Here is a 23,395-nt window from a genome sequence, read left to right as displayed (position 1 = left end):
CATCTTATGTCTTTACTTGTTTTGCTTCCCCCATTATTATTTCCAGGTTAAAGCATGTTCGACACACCGGCTCCATGTTCTTTAGGATTTTCTAGTCTTCAAAGGTGAAAAATATGCATAAGGATGACGAAAGTCTCCCATCCTGCACTACTTTTTAAAAGCTTTTCTAATTCTCTCTTACGCCTCACGTTTACTCATTGTTTACTTTCACTCACCTCGTGGTGGGATTAATCTTAATTTTCATGTGTTTAAATAGCACATTTCAGATTGACATGTACATCAAAGGGCTCTACAAAACTTTAGCAGCGGCAACAAGGGAGAAGAAAAATAAAAATGTATGCATTCATACGTACAATAATGACATCGATTGTGTGTAGCACACTGAGCTAATTTACCGATAGCATCGATGTTCCAGTAATCCTGAGCTAAAGTAGTCCAAGAGCAACAGCTAATTTAGTCAGAAAATATGCAATTGAGAACAGCATGACAATGTAACAGTCATACGGTTCGGGGCCTTTGACCTCTTTCAGCTTAGCGGAAGCGGGCTTAAATGTAGGCCATCAGGGCTTGCGATAGGGTCCTCAGGTTCACTTGTATGAACTTGTCAACGGGGAGTGAGTGGAGTGTCGGTAATACAGGAAGCTGAACTGGGCTATAAAAATGATGAAAAGAAAGACGGTCTTCCTGCTCTGTGGCAGTGGGGTGCTCTGTGTGAGTTTGGCCCTTTTTTGCCCTCCAGGTCTCACTCTCGCTCATTTTCAACACATCAAACGTGTCTTTGATTAATGGATACAGGAGCTGTAGATTAGACTTATATTGTCTTTTATTTCTCACCAGGTACACGTTTGATGGAAATACTACTTAGTGAAGGAACTTAAACCCTTATAATCACTCACACATGCACACTCACTAGCCTGTACTCTGCCTGCAGGCCTCTTGGCCACTTTTCAGTGGTATAATAAATGAGCAGAAAGGCTTTCATGTGGTTTTCTCGGAGGCAGCATTGCTAGTTACTTTTTGTCAACAGCTGCTTCTTGTCTGTCACTTTGTTTCTCATCAAGCCAAGACTGCAGAGGCTTGTAATGCCTCCTTTTTCTTAAACATGTATTTGTTTGTCACTAAGCAGTGACTCTTTATTGAAAAATGACTGATGGCTAATGCCCACCCAGAGTGATACACACGCCTCCCACAACACAAGTAGAAGTGGACATCTTGACTGTAACGTGACTGTTGGAAAGTGATGAGGGAGTTTGATGGTGCGGTTCATGCAGGGTGGTGGATTAAGAAGAGGAGGTGGAACCACTTTGAGCCTCCTCTGCCTCATGCCCTAGGGCTGGCAGATTTTTCATCTTTGTGTGTGTTTGTGAGAGAAGTCAGTGGGAGGGAGAGTTACACAGCTGCTTGCTGTGGACCTACTTGTCTACTTCAACAAGTTAGTGTCATTATGTGACAATATAGACGGATGAATTTTTTTAATCTATGGGAGATTGTTACTGCCGCACTTTAGTTTTAGTTTCAGAAAACATCATGATTTGACCTCAAATACGGCTTTTGACTTCATCAAACATGTTTCAAAAGGAAGACAGGTCCTTTCTGCAACAATGATGCCATGGGCTCCTTAGTAAGCATCCATATGGAACGAGATGTGAATGAAAACGGGTTGGTGAAACCTGCACTGCATCCTAAACCAGGCAAAGGGCCTCTTCCTGTAAACAACTAAGATTTACTAGGACTTTTAGAGGCCATTAGTGAGTTTGAACTGTGAAAAACTCTCATTTCTCCGAGGGCCAGCTGTAAGCCTCAATGAAACTGAGACAGCACAGATTCAGAAGATTGCAAAACCAGGAGTGTCAGGAAAGTTTAAGAGTGAGACGAATAAAGATGAGATTCAATGGTAGGAAATGAGGGAGGATGAAAGAGGAGACACTTGAAAAAGAAAGCGGAACTACACTTGTCAAGTGGCTTCCTCTGTACAGGCAACATCTTTAGTGTTTGTACCTTTATAAAAGTTAAGACCTAAATGTGGCTCAGTATGTTGGGATTTACTACCTTTGTTTTGAGATGAAACAGTTGTCAGATTGTGTCTGCATTTCCTTTCACATTGTTTATTGGTTGACAATTAATTTGCCATAGCTGCATGCCTCAAGCATATTTGAAAGGAGATTGCTTGTCTAAAGACTGGGCCAAAAAAATAAATCAGCTTAATTTATTTTTTAGAAAGAAAATTTCTGTCTTTATGCTTGCTTTCATCTCAGCAGCTTTTTCCACTAACTAATCACCCTTCTTTCAGGGTCAGTGTTATGTGGTTCAACGAGAGGCTGCAGTGTTAGGAGCAGTGGAATCTGCAGGCCTTTCGACCAAAACACCTGACAACTTCAAGCTCCACACGAAGCGTAAAATCAATCTTCTACACTTCCTGTGCATTAAAACACTACAGGATCTCATCCAGCAACTGTTAAAACTTTAAAATAGCCAGGAAACTGTCAATTGTTTTATCTGTGAACCACTTTATCTAGCCATGTCTCAGTACACTCAGTACACCCTCCTAACAAGAATTTAACCCTGTCTCCAAAAAATAAATTTCTACACAAATAGTTTGCAACAAATTATGTTAAAAGGAAATATGATTGGCAACATTTCCAATGAATGGAGCAGGGAGGTGTTTTTATGAAAATATTTGGAACGCTCCAAATATGCTGATTCAGTTAAGTGGTCACTGTGAAAAATACAAACTGTAGAAAACTACATCTCTTTGCAGTAAATACATGTTATCTTCTAGTACAAGACTGACTAGAAGTGAGCAACTTTGAGGTTTGTTTTGGTTCTTAATTGTCTGGACCAATGAGTTTGGTCTAGGGGTGTCACAATATACCAGTGTTAATGATAACTGTGAGATTAAACTAATTAAATATACATGTAATACATTGTGATTTGATCTCAGCTGATAAAATCTGCACTGTTGAATAGAGATTATTTTTTGTTCAATACTTAAGGTTCCTTACCTATTTTTTCTAAGGGAAGTTTTCAGTTGATATTGCGATAGTATCGTTATTGTGAATGCTTTAGGCCACACTAATTGTGAAACTCAGATATCGATACAGACCTAGTTTGGACTCGAGATTGTTGTTTTTGTTGACCTTTTGAGCAGGAGCTTTTGATTAAATAGAACTGAATTCTTCAAGGCTTTTAAGTCCTTAAGACAGTCTTAGTCTGGAATCTGTTGAAATGCTGAATACTGCTGCTGGCGAGAGACTCTGGAGGCTAATTCTAAAACCACATTTCAGTAGTTTGTTAAAAAACAGCAGCACAATTAGACACACATTGAGCAGTTTTATACATTTACACTGATTATCGAAAAACCCAACTGGCAGTCACGTTAATGCTACAATTTGTGACAAAACTGGAAAAAAAACGAAGACTGCAAGAGCATCATTTTACTGTGACATTTAGTTTCTGTGTATTTGCTCTTTATTACTTATTCACCAGCAATAAAGGTATTAGCTACCTCTTTTTTCTGTCTTTGGACTTACAAATATATTAAAACCAATATCCCTTACATTTATGTTGGAGCTATGGGGAAAGTTGGTGGAATGTTAAGAAGGCAATGGTACATTTATCTGTGATATTAAAAAGCAAACCCACCATCTATGTATATATTTCTGTATACATGTTATTTCACTTCACTTCTTTTGTCATTTTGTCCATTTCTTTCTAGTTTCTGTAGTGCTGACATCAGGCACACAACGAGTTTTCTGTCATCAACTTAACACCAGATTTGTTATACTTTGGTTTCTATGGCAATTACATCAAAACACAGCTTGAATTAATCCAGCCATGTCAGCTAAGTCCCTTCCCCACAGCTGAACCCAGCTCACTCCAAGGAGAAAAAACATTGTCTGCCAATAACAATCAATGCCAATCAAACCGCTGTTTGATCTTTTATTCAGGTCCTGCCATAAGTTCATTTTCTGCTACTGACACATGAACAAAAGCAGGCTGGAACAAAGCAATCATACGTGGCTCCTTCAGCGCCATTTTCATGTTTTGCCTGACCTCAGTTGTAATTCTTTCTTTAAGAAGTTTAGATACAGACTTTGATTTTTATCACTGCAATAATTGTGTTGTTCACACTCCAATAGTTAGGTTTTTTGGCTGAACTTCACCTCCTACAAGTTATATTTCAGATTCTGATCACTGGTGAACACTGAGTTATCCAGACCACGTAGGTGTCCTTATGGGTATGTTAATAAGTGCATGTAAGATCTCCACTGCACACATCCGAACAAGTCCATTTTAAGCCAGTCAATTGAAGCTCGCATTAATAACTGTCACTCACATGGATAATGTTTCACTAATGTTTACGAGTTTGTTTTTGTGATGACATGTTCCGCTATTGAGCTTCTGACAATGCTTTTTATATTAAGTGGGAAGTTAAACTTTCCAACTTTTGACTGGGAATGATACTAAACTCAGATTTCCTTACCAGAAGAACCATTTAAAGAACTGAACTATATCACTGCCGATGAGAATTTGCCATTAATAGCACTGCAAAAAAGCAAAGACTTTCGCCTCTCCTGCAAATGCAGAATGATCTTAACCTGTGGACTGAGATAAAGATGAGAAGGCTGGGTTATCCCAGGGTTAGCTGGTTCTTTGACGTCACAGGACGCTGCAAATCTGAACAGCTAAAAGACGGAGATATTTTCAGACTTTGTCTGAGACCCTGTCACCCTAGAAAAAGTGACAGGGTTGTTATACAGTGACTGAAAACAGTGACTGAAAATGCAAAGAAAGTAAAACCAAAGTTGAAACTTGTCTAACAAGACATGAACCCAATATCTGAGATGAGAGATCTGTTGTTGACTTTTGAGAGTCACCCGTAGCCAGGACTGTCGCTTAGATATAGTGTGTACGTGTTGTAAAACTCAAGTCTGCTTCTGGCCTTTCTCTCATGTCTGTTGAAGCAAAAGCATTGTCAGTCTGTTACAATGAAAAAAAAGTACATCCAGTCATTTTACTGTGATGTTTTGTCATTGGTTCCAATTCTCCTTCTTGCCACCACTTCCCTTTTAGATAAAGTTGCACCTCTGCCAGTGGCAGGAAAGATAAAACATACAGTCTCAGTGCTTCATGTCATTTGATACAACTTTAGTTCACCAAATTCCCTTTTAATATGCAATAATGTCACTTCCTTTTACCATTTCGACTAAAGAGTATCTTGTGTATATGTTGATCTGGATTTCATTTTGATATGATTATGTTACTATGTTTACGCTGCACATGTAGCCAACTAAGTTAACTAAAATGAAAGAGATTAACAGATTTAGTACATAGATAACAATCGATGTTGCTTAAAACAACTGACTCATGGGTTCGGGTTCCATACCAATTAACTAAAGGAGAATATGTAATGTCCCTACTTACTGATATACTGAAATTGAATTGACTTTTGTAGGTATGTGTATAGAGCTGGTTTGGAGCACATTGTGCTGCTCAGCATGTCATTTGTAAACTGCTTGTATTGAGTTATTAGATTAGTCAACTGTTTGGTGACTCTGTCTGGTGGATAGACGGCGTTAGGTGGCCACACGGGGGAAAAAGACACGGAAATATAGGCAGACAGACAGATCATGTGGTGTTAAAGTTCAGTAATTGCAGCATTTAGTTTTTTGGTTAAAAGTGAAGAGAGCAATGCGAGCACATCTGTAACTGTTTTCAACATCTGCACCACATCCCAAAATATGACTGTGATTCAGAGTGAAGGAAGTGTCCCAAACAGACCTTAACCAGCAGCTCCAAGCAGGAAACCCATCTTACATTGCAGCTGCTTTTATTGCATCACTGATTAAAGCAGTATTACTGTGTAATTTCATATTTCAACTTGTTTTTCTGTTTTCTTTTGCTCTCCACTCATCTGATTTTTTTTTTTGCCCCACCGCTCATCAAAGTGAATGTAAACATGTAGAAACATTGCATCAGCAACACAACGAACACCTCCTCGAGCTTAAAGTGATATGCTGGGACTTCAGGCTTTGTTATTTTTTTTAAAATAAGACCGTTGGAAGGAGATGATGTGCAGATGAGATGAAACTTTAAAATAGGGCCAGTTTAAGTTCGGATTGGAGAAAAAGAGAAGCACGGCCAAAAACACAAAAAAAGAAAAGATGGTTAAAAAAAAGAAAGATTCTATATATTTTCTGCTATTTAGAGGACTTTGGTGATTACTTGAGGGGTTACATGAAGAAGGTCTTCACTGGGCTTAAGTTTTCTTTCAACCAGACATTACTGTTTTGTAGAGGTGCCTCATACTGTTTTGAGTGGGAGTAAGGAGCGTGAAAAGGACAGTTAATCCGATTCTATTCACATTATATTTTCTCTACATACTCTCGTGCTTGAACCCACCAGTATATATTTCAGTGTGTGAGATTTATGTCAACAGTCCCATTTAGCCTGGAAGTGGTCTATCTGAAATGAGAGGCCATGTCTGCTTTGTTAATTTCAGAAAAGCAAGTGTGGTCTGTCAGTCTTGATGCAGGACCTCAAGCCTCTTAGAACAGGAAATGCCGCCAAACGACTGACAAGACACCCTTGTTTAGCTGATGTTCAAATTAAATAAGGAATGGTGGGGCAAAGGCAAGTTCAGTTCCTTTGCTGGACAGAACAAAAAGTCCCTTTCAGTAAGTACGTTTTTCAAACGAATGTCTATTTTTGTCTACAGTTGTTATTTACATACACTTATTATGACCATGAATTTCATAGGAAAATGATTTTTTAAAAACAGTTTACAAGGGCAGAATAAATTAAAAATATATGTTTTTATCCCAAATTAAGTTTTAATTATAGGATGAAAATGATCAAATTACACATTTGAATGTTCATTGGCACAATGCATCTTCAGACACTTTCGGCAGCTGTCGACAAGAGTCCGGAAAAATTTTGGTTTATTGTTTGATCCCTTTACCTTGCAAAATTAATTTAGATTTGTTGGTGCCCGAGCACAGTCCTGACCAGTTTTGTTTAGTACTTGGGGTAACTCAAACTAGTCAAAATACCAACGATCTATAGTGGATAGTTTCAGGGTTATTCTGAGGAATTATGCATTACTCCATGCACTTTGTGCAGTCTACAACTTTAGCTGGGACTGAATGTGTCTATTTTGATGATGGCCACTCAATCCATTATGATGACCTTAGTGATGACACTGATACTCCAGCTGGTTGAGTCTTCTTCCAGACTTGAGCATAGTGACTACACCTCCCAAAAACATATGCTTTTTCTTACAAAAGTTTAAAATGATGGGCCTAATCTGCAGTTGCAGTTGGAATACGGCTGCAAGACACCTGAGTAAATCTGTGATCCTCTTTCTGAGATCTGCTCTTGGACTTTGTTGTGTGAGTGCCAGCAAGTATCACAGAGAAGCTACCAGATATAAGAAATCATCATCACTAACAGGAGGTTAAGAGGCATTTTAAAAGACTTTAAAGGACCCGCAAATTGATATTTTTGAAAGACATTGTATGCAAGGAAAAGCTTAATTGGCATGGGGAAAATCAATGTCCAATCAGTGTCCAATCATTCTGCTCCAGAATTAAAGAGATCACTGAAAAACCAATATTTATCCATGACATTCAGGTCCATGATGAGCTTATGAAAACTTCCATTCGGAACCATTTTCAGTTTCCGAACTAACATTAAATGAGATTAACCATCAGATTGCCTTGTGAATCTGAATGAGGATTTTCCCCATCTCAATAGAGATCATGTTTAAAACCTGTTTTTAAAACAAAAGCTTTATAAACACTCTTCTCCTCACACGAACGACACGAGGTTAGCGGCTGCTAAAGATCCAAAAGAAATAGTCATGCATAGGTCAGATACGCTGATGAATGCAAAAACAATCATATGTTATACTGATTATTATTGGATGGCTATTGAAGTGGAAGCTCTTGTTCAGTTTCATCCTAACTAAAACTAACTAAAAGAATGAGCCCTGCTTTAATGAAAACAGTCAGCGCCACACAATGTTAGCCTTCAGCTAATTAGAGGAAACATTTCATTTGTATAATCTGGGGTGGGATGTTTTTTCCTACATATAATTCTCCTGCAGGAATTAATAAAAAAAAAAGATTCCAAGAACTTGAAAAAGGGCAACTGGGCTTCTTCCTGGGTCTTGTTTCTAAGTTGACACTAAAGAGACCTGAAACTGAAGCCAGAGTCAGACAACTTTAGAATTGATCATCAGTTTAAGAGACAAAGCCACTATACATACACTTTATTAGTCTTCCAATTAATCAGAGCCCCTTATCTTATCTATTGTGGACATGTGTAGTGTAAGGAATAAGTTAACAAATATGTGGTAATTTCTATTTGTTGATAAAGGAAATCAGGAAGTCCAACGTCGTGAATGAGGAAGAGAAATTCTGCTTGAACATAGTGTACTGTAGGTGTTTGGAAACCTTTCATTTACTTTATTGATCAAACAAACTGTACACTAAGTGTGTCAAGTGTAGTCAGAATTTTATTCTCTCCTTGTTTTTACTGTTCTAACTGCAACAGTTGAAAATTCCTGTCGTCATCTTGCCTGTGATAGTCTCTCAAGTTCCTTTTGGCCAATCTACAGAAGTGAACTGTTTATTCTGTGGAGGCTGCGGTCACTCGCTGGATGTGCAGTGGGCGTCTGGCCAACCCAAAGCCCACAGAAATGGTCTGCTACAGACCTCCCTGTCCTGTCAGCTGACTCCGTTTCCCAGGGTCCTCAAATCCAAAAGGCCATCTGAGTCAATCTCTGCAAATACACAAGAAGAAGACGATGGAAAAATGTTTAGATTCATGTCGAGTGGCCAAACATGAGCGGCAGAACAACACTTAAGAATACAGTGATTGTGTTTTTGATGATTGAACCAACATTTTAACACAAAGAGGCAATATCGGTTTAAGCTATTGTTAATGACTTTTCATCCACAGTGTGTGAATGTGTGTAAGAGCAGTGATGTTTTCCATGGTGCCTCTCAGCAGAGGTTGACTCAGCTTGAGCAAGACTCATTAAAGTCAACCCAGCTTGCTGCAGCTTTGGGAAAGCCTCTCGTCATCTCCGAGAGGCAAAGCTTACCGAGGTCTGACGCCTTATGCTGCAAAAAAATTCTACCTTTTACTTTGATGTGTGGGAGTGTGGGAAGGAGGGAAGAGAGCACGGACATTCTCCCACCCCCCTCAAGGCGCAGTTAGTGATGGTTAGAGCCGGAAAGAGCCACTAAAACAAGATAGCTGACATTTTTAATAGATTTCAAACAGCCAGGAACACTTCACTATTCTTATAGGAGTTTGTGAGTTTTATTTTATGTGGAGCAGAGTTCCGCTCTGATTAGTTTCATTTAAAAGTGGTAGTTTTTGTTTCAGCTTGTCTAAAAGATTTTTTTTTTCTGTTAAAACTTGATTTCGGTTTTAGTTGCAGAGGTTTAGCTGCTATGAGTGACAAGGTTCTATCATGACCAATTTCTGATTAATTTGTGAATATATGTAAATATAAAACCAGTGAATCTACCTTACAGAGTGATGTGTACCTGTGGACTGTAAGAATTAATGCCAACTGAAATGTCAAACATAAATTGTGAGTATTTTGGTCTAAAAAGAACAAAAAAGTGACCGTGTATTCAGTATGTGGTCACTGTTCTTCTTTTTTTGAGTCTACATATAAGTATATCAGTACACCACCCCCCCCCCCCCCCCCCCCCCCCCCCTCCCCCCAACCAATACCTGCCCCACCTTTTCATTTAATAAAGTCTTTCTTTTTACCCCCCGTCTGTCTCTTCTCTTGCTGAAGAAGTGCTCTCACACGTGAGGCCCACTGTAGCAAGGGGCCTATTCATGAGGCCAAGAAACAGTGAAGGGAAACACAAAGAGCTCTCCACACAGCAGAGAGAGCAGTGAGCTCAGCGCTGACCCCTTAAGGATGTGTGTGGGCTGCCTCCAGACACATTGCCCCCCTCCAACTCTGGCCAAGGCTCCTCCTTCCTCTGAACTTGACCTTTTACTAAACTCCCAAAAACAACCCCAAACATACTTGCAACTGTCAATAACAACTGGTTTAAAGAAATTTGAAAGTTTTCGGCTGTTACTAGCTCAGAATTTCTTCCACCGTATGTTACAGCATACTGCTAAAGGAACAAAGGTGAAAGAGTGACCAGAGAGGCTCAGAAACTCAGTCATTAAATTGGTTTTAAAAGAAAATGTATTTGCTTGAGCAAGTTCTCTGTTATTAATTAAAGTAGAAAATTCTCAAAATGTCTGTTTGGAAACCTCAAAGAGCTTTTCTTTTGTTTGGTCATGGCTCTTCCTCTTCTTGATGATGGGAACTGTAACAGTCTTGGTCTTAAATCTTAGTTATTTCCATGCCAAGGAATGTGCAATAAAATTAAAAGCAAGATTTTATTTTCCATAAATCTGATTCCCTCTTCTCTGTTTTGCACTTTCAGTGCTGGACCAGCTCCTGATGGAGCTCCACCGCCTCTTGCACATCCTGGACAAGGAGACTCTGAGTGGGAATGCCACCATCCAGAAGGGCTTGCTGGCGGATCTCCTCCAGTCCTATAGAGCCTCAAATGGTAAAAAGAAAGTTTCAGAACAGAATACTGGATGTTAGGAGTAAAACACACAGGTGTGTCTTTTAAAAGTGTCACAATAATTGTGATTTTAAAAAGGGATTTCAAATTCATTCAGGAACCGATTTTGATGAATATTTCAGCATATATTTTTTCCATTTCAAAAACAAAGAAAAGGAAGAAGTGAAAAGTTGGAAACTAGTCCTACATGTTAAAATACCTCAGCATAGGAGCTGAAATTACATTTAAGGAAGAGAAAGTATTTCTGTCTGGTTGTGAATTGAGTGGTCACGTTTATCGCAAGATGTTGTAGACTGTACTGATGTAAATCAGCAAATATGGTTCAATAGTTGTAATGATAATAGACTGTTGCAAATACCCTAACATTTGGAAGTACAAGTAAACGGAAAAAAGTCCTTAAGTTTCAACAGAGCTGCAGTGAAAGACGAGGTGTGCTACTAATCTCTCATTCCTCATAGGGATGCAATTGTGAATTTCAGTGTTAAGTTAAATTAAACTTGCCTTCCACGAAGGTAACTATAGATTTCCCTCTTAGAAACATGGCTACATCTTTCTATTCAATGATATAACAGCACTTATTATCAGTCAACGCAATTAGAAAGGTAAATAGATGATCTGAGCATTCACATTCTAAACATTGGTGCCATGTTAGAGGTACAAACAGAAGCTCTTTTTCCTCCACCATTCTTATGGCTGTGACTGTTGTGATTACAGGACTGTCAGACTGGTTGAAGGTTAATTGAAAATGTTTAGATTAATTCAAAATGCTGTTTAGACCAGCTGCCAGTCAGTCTGTCTTCATGTAGAGGATCTCATGTAACATGTGATCACGCTATGTGTTTCACACTCATTCACTGAGCTAACATTGTTGGCAGTTAGGCATAAAGGAAGTTATTCTGGTTTAATTTTGCTACTTTAAACTCTCAGTAACCACCATGTAGTAATTATAGCCATGCAATCTTTTAGCTGCCATTACAATTTAGGGTACTTTTTTTCCCTCTTTTTTTGTGGCTAACACACATTGTGGTGGCAGAATGTGAATTATTTGCTTGCATATCTGTTTCTCTACCAAATTACGAGACTGACATTACTTTTCTTTTCTAATTTTGTCACTATTTACACTTATAAACAGGCAAGTATTCCTCAACTCTTTGTAAGTTGATGTATGGCCTGTGAAAGTATCCTGTCAAGCTGTGAAAGACAGATTTATTTTTCTTACTGCTTCAGACGCTCAACATGAAGATGGTTCAACTGCTGGTGAGCTGATGTGATTCATGTTGCCCGGAAGTCCAGTTAATTACTGTATGAACTAATCTCATGCCTCAGCCCCCAGGTGAATGATAGGTTGGGGACACTGAATGTCACTGAAGAAACCTCAAATTTTTGTTTCATTTGAATAAGCAACAGTAAACCCCTTTTTTTTGTTTGTTTTGTTTTAATGAGACAACTCTATAACAGTTTCAGTGTGTTTGGGAATGAAAAAGTCAGTTCTACTTCCTCTCTGTCTTTCTCATAGTGCTCTCGCACACAACCGTCCACTAACACACCCAAGCAGTCATGGTTTTCCATGTTCAGGTCTTGGACTCGTCTCTCCATACTTCCTCTTCTGGCTCCAAGCTGTATCATTTTTCCGAAGCTGCATTTATCCTCTGGGGATGCTTACTTCCTTTGCGCAGCAGTTTATAAATAGCCTTTCAACTCCGTTCCCTGAAAATCTGTTTTCACTGTACAGGCAAAACATCATTTTATTCCGCTGCTGTTTGGTTTCACCTCTAGATATCTATTTCAAAGGAGAAACCCTCTCCTTAGGATCACACAAGGTCAGGGTTTTGTTTGGTTTCCTCTCAGGGTATAATCTTAGTCAGCTGAAATACTTAATTCAATGAAACAGGCTTCTTCAAAACTGCTCCAGAACAAATTCCCACAACAGGTTACAGTAACCAGCTGGAGACTGCTTTGCTGCAACTTCAGGGTTTATGGTTTGAGAAAAGACATCCATCGAGACTGTTTTTGTGGCAAAGCTAAATCCGGCTTGTAATTATTCCACCATGTTCAGAGCGACACAGTTCTTTTTTTCTCACTAAGTATTTGTTAGGATGTTATGAGGTTTCATCATCTCCAAACCCTGCTAAAATGATTCCATTATTCATACAGATCAGCAAATCATTTTGTGCAGTAATACGTCAAGTTTAGTCTCTTACCACAGCTGCAGTCATTTATCCAGCAATGTTTGCTTAAAACTAAATCAACTAATACTAATACTAAACTAATACAATACTAATATAATCGCAGTCTAATTTCACTTAAATTATTAGAAAATTCTGCCATTTCAAACCGGGGCCCAATTTTCCCATCTCAGGGACGTACATCTTTGAAGTCTCTCTAATATTGAGCAACGACACTTTAACTAGCAGCTTTTACTTTTACTTTTTGCATGAAGAGCTAAGCCGTTCTTTTCCTCCGGCAGATTTGGGGGAGGTGAAACATCAACTTCAAAACGTCAATGTCTATGAACACATAGAGATTGTCCAGGTCTTTCATCAGCCGCAGTTTGCAGCAAAAGTTTTCCTCCACAGTCGCCAAAAAGACTCCTGAAGTTCATAGTATTTCAGGACAGTCCTATGTCCTCTATCTAAGCTGCTTCCATCCTCCAGGTGTCATCTTATGTTTCATTTAGCCCAAAGGCTTTGGACTCTGTTTTGAATCAATATGGACAACTTCCACACTAGAATAGAATCGTAGTGTTTCACTGGGTAACCCACTCTTGCACTCTTGTGTAACTGCTGAGTTTCGAGAAAGTCCGCCTCAGTTTGTACACAAACCGCTGTGCACTGATGACTACGGCATGGAGATTATGCCAGTGATTTGGTCAACCAGAAAGTTGTTCTGGACTGAGATGATTGAGATATGCTTCTTTTTAAATCTTTGGTCAAATAGAAAGCCGAGCCTGTTAGTGGCTGAAACAAACCCTTTTGCTGCCGTTTCATAGCTGTCGTGGTCAGTGTTGGACAGATATTGGACTAACTAAAACCCTAAAAGATGGGGAAGTAGGTCTCATGTTTGAAAATACCAGATTTTTTTTTTTCTTTAAATACTTTTCAGACATGTAAGCAATTTTTTATTCATTCATTTATTTTTTGTTTATTGGTGAGTTGTATGTTTATGTTTATGTTTATGCATTTGGCAGTTTGGCAGTTCCAATTCTTGTTGACTTAATTCATTGTAGATATTGAGTTTAAGTGTAATTTTTGGTTGTATTGTAATCGCTGGCTTTGAATTCTGTTATTCTGAGATGGACCAACATCAGGATCTGCATTCCATCTTTAGTTTCATAATCCTCAAAACTTCAAAAGATAAAAGTGGCACAGAGCTCTATCTATGCAGGGAAGGAGGGCTCTGACTAATGTTTGATGAATGCTTGCCACGGTAAGAGTGGGTGTCAGTGCTGATACCATCTGTCGGCACAATAGGCTGCTTGTTTCGATGAAGTTCTCCTTTAATCCTGGACTTTTGACAAACATCCTGAAAGTTTGTTTGGCACTATGGTGGCATCAGACGTTCTCATCTTGTACTACACGGGAATTCACAGGAACAAAGAAAGCACAATAATCCCATTGTGTGGATACTCCACCACGTTAATACCAAAGCAAAGTGAAAAAATGTTTATTTCATAAAGTTGCAATATATCCCTTTTCTAGATGATCAAAACTATACTGAATTTGGCTTCTTTGTCACTGGACTTTAACTTACAGAGTCATGTTGTTGTGATAGATGTGGTTTGGCATATTCTTGCTGAAATGAATAAGACCTTCTCTGAAAAATACATAATCTATAGCACAACTATAGCACAATTATTTATGTTATTATTTTAGCTATGTGCATTAACGTACCACTACATCATTAAATGCTTGTTTTTTAACTTTGCTCAGGTAGCAAGCCAGATGGTCCCCTCCCCCCCTTATCCTGGAGATTGCAGCATCCAAGATATACAGAAAGAATTCAAAATTTGGCATAATCACCGAGACCCGAATGAGGACCATATAGGATGAAGTTTTGCAAAAATTTTAGGGAGCTGATGGGTGACGAGGCAAGGCAGATTAGAGGTGGCAGCAGTGGTGGAGTTGCAGGCTGGACACATGCAGAGAGGAAAGCTTTCAGTGTGGATATTATAGCACAAGGAAACATAGCTAAGTCCAAAAAATTCATAAACCACAAGGAACAAAGTCGGAATCTCTGGGAGGCTAAAGGACGTGTTACCACACTGGCTTTCGCAATGATCTGACTGTGGGTGGATGAGAGGACAGAGATGAAGTAGAGCAGAGGATGAAGGGAACCAGGTGTGCAGACAGACTGATGGATAAGCAGGCAGGAGGATGGGGGAAGTACTATGCTCACAACACACACAAACTCAGACAGAAAGACAGAGAGGGGCTTTTTAGCACAGCATGGACAATGAAAAGATTTAGATTTTTCAGCCCAGTAATCACAGTAAGTGGACAGTTTTCCACCTTGCCTCCTTACATCTTCAATGCGCTCTTGTCTGGAGAAGCAAGCAGAATTTTTAGGTCTTTTTTTTATCTTTTTAGAAGTGTTCCTTAGCACATAAAGTGTTTCCCACTACATTATCATTTCGCCCCCCCCCCGAAAGCCCAAGGATCACCACCATTCAAAATTGGTCCTCAGCCTTGTCTTGTGTGCACCAACATTTTGGGGGAATCTTTTTTAAGTTTCAGAAACATTACTCTTACATTTTGTACTTATATCCTGACACAGTCGTTGGCATGGTGGGGAATCTTTACTTTCAAAAGACTTTTGATATGCTATATGGGATTGTTATTGAGCAGTAAACCAAATTTGTTGTGGAATCAATTCAGTGAATTTTATGGAATGTGTTGCTGTGATTAAATTAGATCAAAACATGTAATAAAAGAATGACAAACTTCTCATTTGTAAAATCTGATTTTATTTCTTTAAAATTTCCAAATAAATCCGGGGTTTAAAACGATTTGAAAATATTTTATAAAGTGTGGCAATATTTTAGTTTTTTTTTTTTAGTCTGGACATTAAGTTTATCTACAGTCGAGAACTTTTTGACATGAAATACAAGGATCGGGGACGTAAGAAAACAGCCCAACACTCGTGTTTACATGGATGTGGGTCTTAAAATGTTAAACCAGAAATCTTACTGAGTCTTTGGAGCAGTAACTGATCACATATACTGAGTTAGATTCAAGCTAATATGAATCCCACAAAACAGATCATCTCTCTGCTCTTTACAATAACTAGTAGTACAGTATTCGTTTGCTGACTGAAGCAGGTTATTTAGAGATGCTGATGTCGTTCTACCGAAGATGCATGTTTACATTTATTTCACATTCTCTTGAGTGGTGTTAGAATTGTTTCTTTGGATCAACAACGTTGTATGGTTGTCATTATGGGAAGTTCCATGGTCTGAGCTGAGTTTTACCACCGTAAGCTGTTAACCACTTTCTGCATTTTCTCACATAGGTGGTGATGAGGAGTATATCTACATGAATAAAGTCGTCGTTACTGGAAAGGGCAAAGATGACAAAGGTGTGAGTTTTAAAAGATTTCTATTTGAAATGTGATATTTTGTTAGAAAATTTCTCCTGGAAATACACTTAGGCATATAGTGATGGTATAACAAGATGATTACATTCTTTGTATTATCAATGATGGCTTGTGGCATAGTACAGTGCCACATTTTCCCCAGGCTAAAGACATAGTTCTATTGCAGTGTTCAATAGTCGGTCCACCAGTTTGATCCAGACTTAAATGTCCTGCATGATCTGTGCAGACATTCTTTTTCTGGAAATGAACTTTCCCTTGATTTTTCCTGTCACATTGCCATCTGTAACTTGTTTTTCCTTTTTTTTTTTTAATAAGTGTGCGAATTATAAGTGTTCTACATTTAGTTTAATTAATTGCCATTAGTCAAATCCCAACTTACTACTTATGGAGTTGTATGATGAAAAATATATATAGGGGACTCGTCAATTATAAAAGATTGTTTTTGAGCCATATTTTTGGTGGTGTGAATGGTACGACTCCTGTTGCACAATTTAAAATACCGGGTGCTTTTTTTAACATTTGGTATTTCAACTTTTTTCCCTAAAGCATTTGATAAAAATCAACATCTTGAGCCTTTGTTTTATGATAATCACATTAATCATTTAGACTTTTTACACATTATTTTCATGTGAAAACACATGTATTTATCAAAATGATAAATCTTTTATTTTATAAAGATACTTCATTCTTCTATGATGTAAGAAACTAGTTTTAAAAAACATTAAAATATCCTCAAAATATTAACAAAATTCCTTACATTTGGATGACAGGTTTAGGAGCTGCTCTAATTTTCCATTCATCTCAATGCATGATGGTCTATATTGCTGGGTTAGTTACCATTGATTTTGTACTACTTTTCACTGTGCATTATGTAATACTTGGACATACGTTGGGCAACACAACAAGCTGGCTATCTCACTATGTAGTCCACTGTGTAGTGAGTGGTGAGTGATCTCACATAGCTTAAGAGTCTGTGACTAATTTTATTGGAGCATTTAGGTCACACTACACCTATCCTGACTTACAGAGTAGCTCCCATGGCTCTAGACTCTGGGTATTGTTGAAGACCATCAGTTCATTCAGTGTTTAATGTCTGTTATTAAGTTTAGTTTATGATTGGGCTATATCTCCTCAACAGTCAACACAATTCTGAGCAAATAAACTAGTTCTGCACATCTGTATCTACATGTTCAGTTCAGCAGTCATTATGTTATCATTAGTTCCATCCAGATATCTACACTACTACATTCACTCTGCTATCATAAATGTAATCTCACCATTTCAGATACAGTGGGACTGCTTTGTACTCTGTTTTTGTAAAGAATATCTGTTATGAAATGTCGTATTTTGTGTTTGTACGAGCGGACTGAATAGGGCATACTTGTCATTTTATCCCATCTCAAGGTCAATTTAGATTCAAATGAATAGCAGAAAAGATAAGCTGCTGCTGCAAGCAAGACGCCCACTCAGCCCCCTCTTCCCTCCCACCATTTCCTGTCTGTTTCTCCGAAGCTGCTCACCATCTGAGACTGACTTATTTTGTTTGGAGGGTGATAAAGAATGTGGTTTGAGAGAGCGACAGACTTAACACATATTTTCAGCTGTGATGCTAGCAAAGCCACAAGTTTGTTTGTTTTATTTTTTTGCAGAGACCGATGGAAAGTTAAGGTGTGAGAACAGTGAGGTTTCTCAATAAATCATTCACAAAAACAGACAGATCTCTTAGCAATGATTATCTCAGTCCTATTGCATGCTCAATGTCATGTGTAAGAATGCTGACGGATTGTTTTCACTGCAGTTCAGTTTGTTCCCTATCCCTATGATGACTGGGTCAAAGCTTGAATCTTGTTTCTCTACTTTAACCCACATACTGATATACAAGTGAAATCAAGAGTTGGTGAAAGTTTAGACAAAGTAGTTCACAGTAGAAGTATATTCATCAACTCACAATGTGGTTAACCAGTTTTGATTTGACATTTTCACCGCAGAACAGAAGAGAGTGTTTATTCTTTTATGTTGTATTTCATTTTATTGATGAGACTTTGATAAGAAAACTGATACCACCTTCATATTTGCATCCTAAATATTTAGCTGCAGTCAACAGAAAGACTTACAGGGGGACCAGTGAATAGCATAACGCTGCACCTTTAAAGCCAATATGAGTTTCCTACATGAGTAGACAAAAGCCAGACAGAAAAAAAGAGGTTGCAATTTCATTTTGGCCAAACAGCAAATTGTTATTTCCCTGAACAACCTTTTATGGTGGTCACAAGCCTGACAGCCTGGGACCAACTTTTTTCATGTGCTACTGTCACACAGGCAGATCTATCAGCATTGCAGAAGGATCCGGCTGCACCCACTATCATGTGAGGCATTTATGCTGAGAAGATACATGTAGCAACCATGATTTTACTCATTGGTTTGTAAACTGGGATCTTGAGGGGCTCAAGTTTGCCATTCAAACTGTCAGTATCTTGATTTATGGAAGTCACAACCAAGATTGTGGCTCTGAGAAGCCATGGATTGTATGCACATATATTGCACAGCAGTTTGTCAATCACGAGGTAGCTTTGCCCGTTAAGATAACCTCCTCTATAGTATATTTAGCTTTGAATGGGATTCTAATTTACAACATTAACATCAAGCCAAGCTGTGTTGAAGAACATGTAAATATAGCAACTGTGACCTTAAACCAGGTTACGTTCATTTTTTACAAAGCAGTCCATCACTGTCATCATTTTGGACACCCAACAGCCTTGGATGTAACTTTGCCCCTAAAAAAAAAGTGTCAGAAGGCAATTTGAAAAGCCTAACTTTTCAGTCGAAAAAGTGTTAAACTAAAATTGAAATTAAAATTTTAAGATTCTTTTTTCTTTAATGTATCAAAGATATTTTGAAAAAAGCAGCACGCAGATAAAGGAGGTTAAAAAGGAGGTGACTGCCATTCAACACGAAACCGCAATCAGTAGGATTAGCCCAACAGCTGACATCTGTTGAGGGAAACTGAATAAATACTGGCCATTGTGAAGTCCACCAAAAGCCATAACTCTTTAAATTTGTGTGCAAAGTCCTTCACAATTTTCTTGAATGAGTACTGTGGTCATGTTTGTTTTGTATTATGTGGTCACTGCTATCATACAAAATGCTTTTACATGATTTGGATTATGTGGTATCTGTGATTTAACAAAGAAGACTTTGTGCTCACAGGGATACCAGGAAGCACTACTTTGTTGGAGACCAGATGGACATCTGGAGATAGTACTTGATAAAGCCAGACAATATCTAGACACGTTGTACTAGTCATTTGATTTTAAATTTTTTTTTACCTGTAATTGTAAAAATCAGTGTAAGAACAAGATGAAAAGATTATCTTCTGCATTAACCTCCCATTCTATGCTTATTTGATGTAGAAGACCGAACAGATGCTCTGGTCAATGGAAAAGCAGCCAAATATGTTCCCGTGCCACAGAAGAGCCTTCCTGACCTGCCACCTCCCAGAACAGTAAGTTGTTATCGGCTCCTTTCCATCAGAGTGGCTTAACATGAGAAATTGTCTGTCTTAACGCACGCACGCACACACACACACACACACAGACACACACACAGACACACACAGCTGTCTGAGCCTGTGCCACTTCAGCGTGAACATTAATAGCATAACTGACCTCAGTTGGACAGCTTAATTCAATAAAGTCAATAGGAAGGATCAGTGGATTATGTCCGACTGTGTGCAAAATGGTCAACAAAATCCAGCTTAAATGTAACTGACTATAATTTTGTCTAATGGTATCATGTAAACATTACCATCACTAAGCTCTGTTTGTATTTAAATAAAGTACACATACAGAAATAGAATCACATTTGCTTTTTATTAAACTAAAAGTGGTGCAGTCTATGTCAACGAGAACTAAAGACATTTCCCACAACCCTGAGATTCACACGCCTGAGGCCATACGTGAAATGTCTACTCCCACACAAACAAGAATTAAACTACTTTTGGGCCACTGAAGTAGCGGTTGCTCAGGTGTGTGTGAGTGAAGGCTGAGTTATACTTCTTTTAACTGCCCTTGCGCTTGCGTCTTGCGCGTATGTTAATGGCTCGAGACGTTTATACTTCATTTTGCTTTGTCGGCGGTTGCGTGTGCTGCGTGGCGATTCACCGCCAGGACAGTAGGTGGAGTAGCGGGTTTTTTCAATGACAAGCCTACTACGATGAAAGGAAATTCACCGCCAGGACCTCTTCAGCAAGTCTGTCTTCAACTGGATTCATGCTTCTTCTTCTTCTTCTTGTAAATAGCCGGTATTTTGTCAGATTTTCAACACCTTGGGGGTCTAAACGACTACTTTCTCGCCTGAAAATGTTTAAAATGTTGCTAAAGTTATATATTTACAGAGTTTAGCCTATAGCTTAAGGGAAATCAGCTTTTCAGGCCGGCTGATTTCGGCTCGGGCAGGAGTGAAGTGCACTGTGTGTAAACGCTCTGCATACTGTCAGATCGATCAAGTAGTAGGCGGTTTCGACCACAGCCAGTGGCTTGCGCTTGCGTCTTGCGTGAAGTTTAGAAAATTGAGGTGACACACGCAAGCACGCAAGGGGGGGCTTGCAACCGCGCAAGGGCTTGCGTTGCGTCTTGCGTTACCGACTATAAACCAGGCTTAAATCAGGCTTCAGCTGTGGTGTGTTTCATATTGAGAGGCAGACTGCTGGATCCTGAATTGACCCAGTGTGACTTCAGGAAAAAGGCAGAGAATGAGAGGTTAGAGTGTCCCATCAATGCCTTTGACGTTTCCACTCATAGACACACATGCACAGCAGCCTCCCATAGTATAAACTACAGTAGCAGCTGTTTCTAATCAGAACAAATGCTTACTGTCAGAACACGTCTAAGTGTGTGTGCAAAGATTGAGGCATGTGAAAGTGAATGCATTGCAACGAAGAGTGTTCTTTCAAGTTGCTCTTATTTGTATTTAGATAATTAGTTTTTTACTCTTGCACTAATTTCACAAGTGCTGTACAACATCCACGACTCCCTCAGATGTGCCTGGCAAAGACATTTCTTCTTCCCTCTCTTCCACATGCAGTTGTGGTGTAACCGGTCCAGTCTTGGGGAGCCTGAGTAAACATGTCCACAATGAGCCACTCTTTGGAAAGCCTTTCATCTGCCTGCGGGGCTTCCATCCATTTGCAGTGATGGTGTATTCAAGAGTTAACATGTGTTTTACTGTGAAGGCAGAGTCCCCCCTTATCATTGCGGTGAACAATGCTCCCTTGCTGTTGATGTAATGACCGAGCATGGCCGTCCACTGGCCTGTTGTGATGTTATAGCGATCCATGAGGCAGCGCAGGAAGTCATCGCCCGGCCCATTGCGCATCACATACAAATTATCCCTGTGGGCTGCCATACAGTGGCCATAGCTTTGAGGTCTTATCATCGTGGTGATGAGCTTCCACTCATCTTTCAGTGGTATGTACTCGTAGATATCTGTAGTGTCGGGCGGTTTCCAGAAGCAAACAAACATTCGCCGACGTGCAATGGCACACGCTGCAGATGCCACGGGTCTTGGTGCGTGTTGCATAAATGTCCACTCTCCCTTTGCAATGTCATACTTCTCTGCAGTGGAAATTGTTCTTTTTTGGACTTCTCCGCCAATGGCATAGAGCTTTCCATCATGCCCAAGCAGAGTGAAATCATATCTCGGTTGCTGGGGACCTGGAAGGGTGGTCCAAATCCCTGACTCGGGGTTGTAGCAGAAGCTACGGTCCACTGTGTCCTTACCGTAACCATAAACTCCCCCTACAATGTACAATTGATTGTCAAGCACTGCCACACCAGCCATGGAGGTGCTACAAAGTGTTGGGAGGTTTGTCAGATGTTTCCACTCTCCCTCTTTTTCATCAAGGAAGCAAACAACCCTAAATGAGTCATGCAGCAGCTCCATTGAAGGAGAATGGGTACCTATTGCAATATAAGTAGCAGGAGACAATTTTTGAGAATATTGCAGCAGCTCTTCAGGGATTGTGCTTTCTGCTGCTTCTTTGAGGTCATCAAAGGCATCACACAGAAATAGAGCAGCACTGTGAAACAGTCTTTGTACACCAAAGATGGCAGCTGCATGATAAAGCAGGAGGCAGTTATCCGAGTCTATAATATCACAAAGATGCTGGGCCAAATATGCAACCTGCAGAAAAGCTGCACACTCTACAGCTTCTACAAGCTCGTCCGGGTCACTGATGGTGGGACTCTCTCCCCTGCAGACAGCGAGGGCAATTAGGAAACCCCTTGCGTGCACTCCGCCCTTCAGGTAGAGCTCATCCTGCTGGCTCTCTTTCATCCCAGAATGAAAGAGAGCCCGGAAATAGTCACTGTATCCTATAAGAAAATCCCGTTCCAATGTGAACCAGCTCCCTTCCACCCTCACTCTCACCGAGCCCACACTGAGGGTTGCATTCTCACCACGAATATCCTGGCTGTCTCCCAGGCCTTCAGGCACTTCCATTATCTCTCCAACCAGCACCTATATTCTTCCCAAGTAAGGCTCCCAAGATATGATTTGGTGTGTGACCTGAGTGTAGATTAGCCATTTTCTTCCCTAAGACGACATGGTGAATAAAGGTCTGTGTGAGTTCCATTGCGTCCTGTCTGCATGGTCTGAAAATAGAGTCGGACTATAGATAGCAGCTGTGCTGCTCGCAAGCGTCAGGCAGGAAAAAGAAAACTGTTGACATGCACTCTAAGCGGTTTTGTGGCTAACAGCAACTGGTCATTATCATAACCGCAATATTATTGGCTAGCAGGCATTTATGCTGAATTATTCATGATTATGCATCTGTTTCCAGCTTGTGTTAAGGTGCTTGTTAAATTTCACAAGTGTGGACTTTCTTTACTTATAGTTTATTGTTAGTTGGTTACTTGTAAAAGTTTATTCCTTCCAATTCAAGGAAAACCTGGAATGAAAAATATAAAGGGTTTAGAGGAGGTCAAACTGTTCCCAGGAAAACAAAATAATGGGAGATAAATATGAGTATGTGCACTGTCTGTGTCATGTGAGTTTCTCTTTCTGTCTCCTGTGGTACAGCTGACCTGTACTGCCTCATTTCTGTTTTCACTCATACTACTTTGTAAGAAGTAACTTTGTAAGCAACAGAAAAAGGGCAAAATTTCTCCTGAGTCTTGCTTTCCAAA

At 39.4% G+C, this 23,395-nt stretch overlaps 2 protein-coding genes across 4 annotated transcripts in view; one reads left to right on the top strand and one right to left on the bottom strand.

Annotated features, from left to right (window-relative positions):
- The window catches only part of afap1l2 (actin filament associated protein 1-like 2), a 44,465-nt gene that overhangs the window by 2,369 nt on the left and 18,701 nt on the right, over positions 1–23,395 (top strand). For 2 of the 3 annotated variants that reach the window (XM_075456962.1, XM_075456964.1), the window contains exons 2-4: positions 10,473–10,601; positions 16,128–16,193; positions 19,622–19,713. In XM_075456962.1, the coding sequence (XP_075313077.1) occupies positions 10,473–10,601; positions 16,128–16,193; positions 19,622–19,713 (287 nt within the window). The remainder of the gene's footprint in view (positions 1–10,472; positions 10,602–16,127; positions 16,194–19,621; positions 19,714–23,395) is intronic. The other variant, XM_075456963.1, reaches the window with a different exon arrangement.
- LOC142374021 (kelch repeat and BTB domain-containing protein 13) lies at positions 20,102–22,845 on the bottom strand. Its single transcript, XM_075457516.1, has one exon. The coding sequence runs from the start codon at positions 22,707–22,709 to the stop codon at positions 21,213–21,215; it is 1,497 nt and encodes a 498-aa protein (XP_075313631.1). The 5' UTR covers positions 22,710–22,845; the 3' UTR covers positions 20,102–21,212.

The sequence above is a fragment of the Odontesthes bonariensis genome, chromosome 23 (assembly GCF_027942865.1).
Source record: "Odontesthes bonariensis isolate fOdoBon6 chromosome 23, fOdoBon6.hap1, whole genome shotgun sequence".
NCBI classification, from domain to species: domain Eukaryota; kingdom Metazoa; phylum Chordata; class Actinopteri; order Atheriniformes; family Atherinopsidae; genus Odontesthes; species Odontesthes bonariensis.
The sequence above is the reverse complement of the archived record's forward strand: the minus strand, read 5'-3'. Positions and strand labels throughout refer to the sequence as shown.

Excerpts from the sequence above, each read along its gene's own strand:
- LOC142374021 (XM_075457516.1), bottom strand. The coding sequence starts at position 22,709 with ATGGAAGTGCCTGAAGGCCTGGGAGACAGCCAGGATATTCGTGGTGAG.